The sequence below is a fragment of the Salpingoeca rosetta genome (assembly GCF_000188695.1).
Source record: "Salpingoeca rosetta unplaced genomic scaffold supercont1.25, whole genome shotgun sequence".
In the NCBI taxonomy this organism is placed as follows: domain Eukaryota; class Choanoflagellata; order Craspedida; family Salpingoecidae; genus Salpingoeca; species Salpingoeca rosetta.
Window position 1 is genome coordinate 152,746 of NW_004754909.1, and position 2,939 is coordinate 155,684.

The 2,939-nt window shown below is 54.5% G+C and overlaps 2 protein-coding genes across 2 annotated transcripts in view; one reads left to right on the forward strand and one right to left on the reverse strand.

Annotated features, from left to right (window-relative positions):
* Positions 1-2,172, reverse strand: part of PTSG_12788 (uncharacterized protein) — a 2,518-nt gene extending 346 nt beyond the window's left edge. The window contains exons 1-7 of the mRNA XM_004990087.1: positions 1,993-2,172; positions 1,648-1,740; positions 1,389-1,504; positions 1,028-1,154; positions 771-858; positions 544-639; positions 181-346 (exon numbers count right to left, since the gene is read on the reverse strand). Of these exons, the coding sequence (XP_004990144.1) occupies positions 181-346; positions 544-639; positions 771-858; positions 1,028-1,154; positions 1,389-1,504; positions 1,648-1,740; positions 1,993-2,067 (761 nt within the window). The 5' untranslated portion in view covers positions 2,068-2,172. The remainder of the gene's footprint in view (positions 1-180; positions 347-543; positions 640-770; positions 859-1,027; positions 1,155-1,388; positions 1,505-1,647; positions 1,741-1,992) is intronic.
* Positions 2,173-2,251: 79 nt separating this feature from the next.
* Positions 2,252-2,851, forward strand: PTSG_08761 (uncharacterized protein; the record flags this gene model as incomplete). The annotated part of the gene is made up of 3 exons (XM_004990088.1): positions 2,252-2,299; positions 2,414-2,492; positions 2,784-2,851. 3 exons carry the CDS (start codon positions 2,252-2,254, stop codon positions 2,849-2,851), a joined length of 195 nt encoding a protein of 64 aa, XP_004990145.1.
* Between the last annotated feature and the right edge of the window lie 88 nt (positions 2,852-2,939).

The following is a 2,939-nucleotide window of genomic DNA, read 5'->3' on the forward strand; positions in this document are numbered from 1 at the left end:
GTGTGTGCGTGTGTGCGTGTGTGTGTGTGTGTGTGTGTGTGTGTGTCAGATGTGTGAGAGGTACGTTGATCTCACGCTTCACGTTCACGCTTCACATTCACGCTTCACATTCACGCTTCACGATTCACTGTCAACCCCCTAACCCCCCCCCCCCTCTCCACGCAAGGCAGCCGTACTCACCCAAAGGCGACATATCTGGTGTTCATCCACTCGAGGGCCCTGAATGCGATGAAGAACTGTGAGGAGTTGGTGTGCAGGCCGTTGTTCGCCATCGCCAGGATGCCGCGCTTGCTGTGGTTCACGCTGAAGCTCTCATCCGCAAACGTCTCCCCGTAGATTGACTCGCCTGAGGTAGTGGGTGGTGGTGAGGAGATGGTGAGGTGGTGGTGTGATGAAAAGTAGGAGGTTGTGTGAAACGGTCCAATGCTACAGTGACGCACACAGACACACACACATGCACACGCACACACACACGCGCGTACACACACACATACATGCACACGCACACACATACATGCACTTCAACACACATCCGACACACACCGTGGTCGCCTGCGCCTGTGAAGATGTCACCGCCCTGCACCCAGCCGTACTTCTGAATCCGGTGCAGCAGCGTGTCCTTGTAGGTCAGCGGCTTGCCTGCAAGCAACCGCGTGCACACACATGGATACGGTAAGATGAACCCATGTGTGTGTGTTGTGATGTAAAAGGACACTGAGCAAACCGTGGCTGTTTGTTTGTGACACGCCAACTTGCATACACGAAGGCACCTTCGTAGGTCTTGTTCTTGCTCTTGTGGTCGCCGACGCAAATGGCCTTGAAGTTCTCGCAAGTCTTCGGCAGCTTGTTGCTGAAGAGCTGGTACCAATGCAGACGGAAGGCACGATGGGTGGCGTGGCAGTCACGAGGTGTGAGCACAACAAGATATGATGATGATGATAATGACGACGACAATGAAGGTGGCTAGCAATACTGCGTGTGTCTGCGTGTTCGCCCCCCCCCCCCATCCATCCACACGCACACGCACCTCAAAGACGATGCGGCCGAGCTCCTGGTCGCCGTGTGTGAGGTCAAAGTAGACAAAGTCATGGCCGCTGTTGGCGCGATATGCCGTCTCAAAGTCAAGCGCCTCCTTCTCAAAGTCAACATCGTCTCTGTTGCAGTGTTGGAAGTGAAGAGCCGGTGTAAACATACAGTGAGAGGCACGGCGCTGCTGTCGAGAAAGTGCACACACAGGCAGACAGGCACACGCGCACACGCATGCACACACACACACACACACGCATGTACACACACACACACACGCAGGTACACACACACACGCGCGCGCGCACACACACACACACACGCGCGCGCGCGCGCACGCATACGGGCTGCATTGCACGTACGGGGATTCGTAGCCAGCGTTGTGTGCGGTGTGGAGAAGACTCTCCACAGAGTCGAGCACCTTGCCATCGACCTTCACCAGCACATCCTCCTCAAAGGTGCTGGCATGAGGTTGCAACTGCACATGCACGCATGGGCACGTGAGGGGCGCACAGCACCAAAGAATATGAAGGATGCCACACCACAGCAACATGCACCTCATCCACACACACACATGGCCACTCATGACCAACTCATACAGCGAAACACTGTGCGACGCACCTGCTTGTGTTCTGTCTTTGCCATTTGCCAGTCCAGTTCGTTCAGATCCGTGCATGTGACATCAAAGTCGCGCTTGCGCTCCGTCTCCAAGAACTTAGCAAGAACCAAGCGTGGAAGGCGGTGAGGATCACGATGGAGACGTACCCATGGGATGCACACGTTGCAGGATGCACACGACGCAGGATGTACACGGTGCAGGATGCCAACGACGCAGGATGCACACACACACACACACACACACACACAAGCACACACACACACACACACACACACACACACACACACACACACAAGCACACACGCACACACACCACACACACCAACATTCACCACGCCACTGATCACCTTTGCTGCGTGGCGTGCTGTGTGGAAGAGCGGATCATTCCGCAGTCCAAGCACCTCAACCTTGGTGATCGGCATCGTCTTGCCTCAAACGTGAGCGAGGAAAGGGTGGTGAGCTGAGTTGATGTGAGTTGATGTGAGCCAAGTTCACTCTGTTGCTTGTTGGTTTGCAGGCGAAAAAGTGCTGTGTTTGCATTCGCGTTGCCAAGCAAGATCAGCAGTTGAGGCAGTTGAGCCAGTTGAGGCAGCACACCCACCAACGATGCCAAAGATCAGGGAGCTACACAGGCAAGGGGCGCACGCCCACGAGGTATGTATGTGTGTGTGTGTGTGTGTGTGTGTGTGGTGTGGTGTATGTGGTGGTCGTCGACGTTGTCCATTGTTTGCACTCACGCCCTGCTCTGCACTACACACAACACAACAGTGGAAGGATGGGAGCAAGTTCAAGGGCGAATGGGTGGACAACGAGATGCACGGCAAAGGCACCTACACATACCCAGAAGGTGCTCTCCTCGTGTGTGTGTGTGTGTGTGTGTGTGTGTGTGTGTGTGTGTGTGTGTGTGTGTGTGTGTGTGTGTGTGTGTGTGTGTGTGTGTGTGTGTGTGTGTGTGTGTGTGTGTGTGTGTGTGTGTGTGGCATGAACACCCTCGCACGCACTCCGGAGACTAGCGCCAACATCTTCTCGTCACCCCTATGAATGTAGTCACAGACCATTTGTATGTAAGACTACTTTGACCACCACAGTAGATCGGGTGAGGGATATCTCTTTTATCCCCCCGGCGACCTTGCACCAGGGTGTGAGCATCGTTATCGGACACACCGCGCAAGCGGTGGGATTGGGGCACAACCACACTTCACATAGGGTACACACACACGTGCACAGTCATCATTTGTTTCTCCATGTCTCTTTTATACCGATAGTACATGGTACTGATCTCAATACACTAACG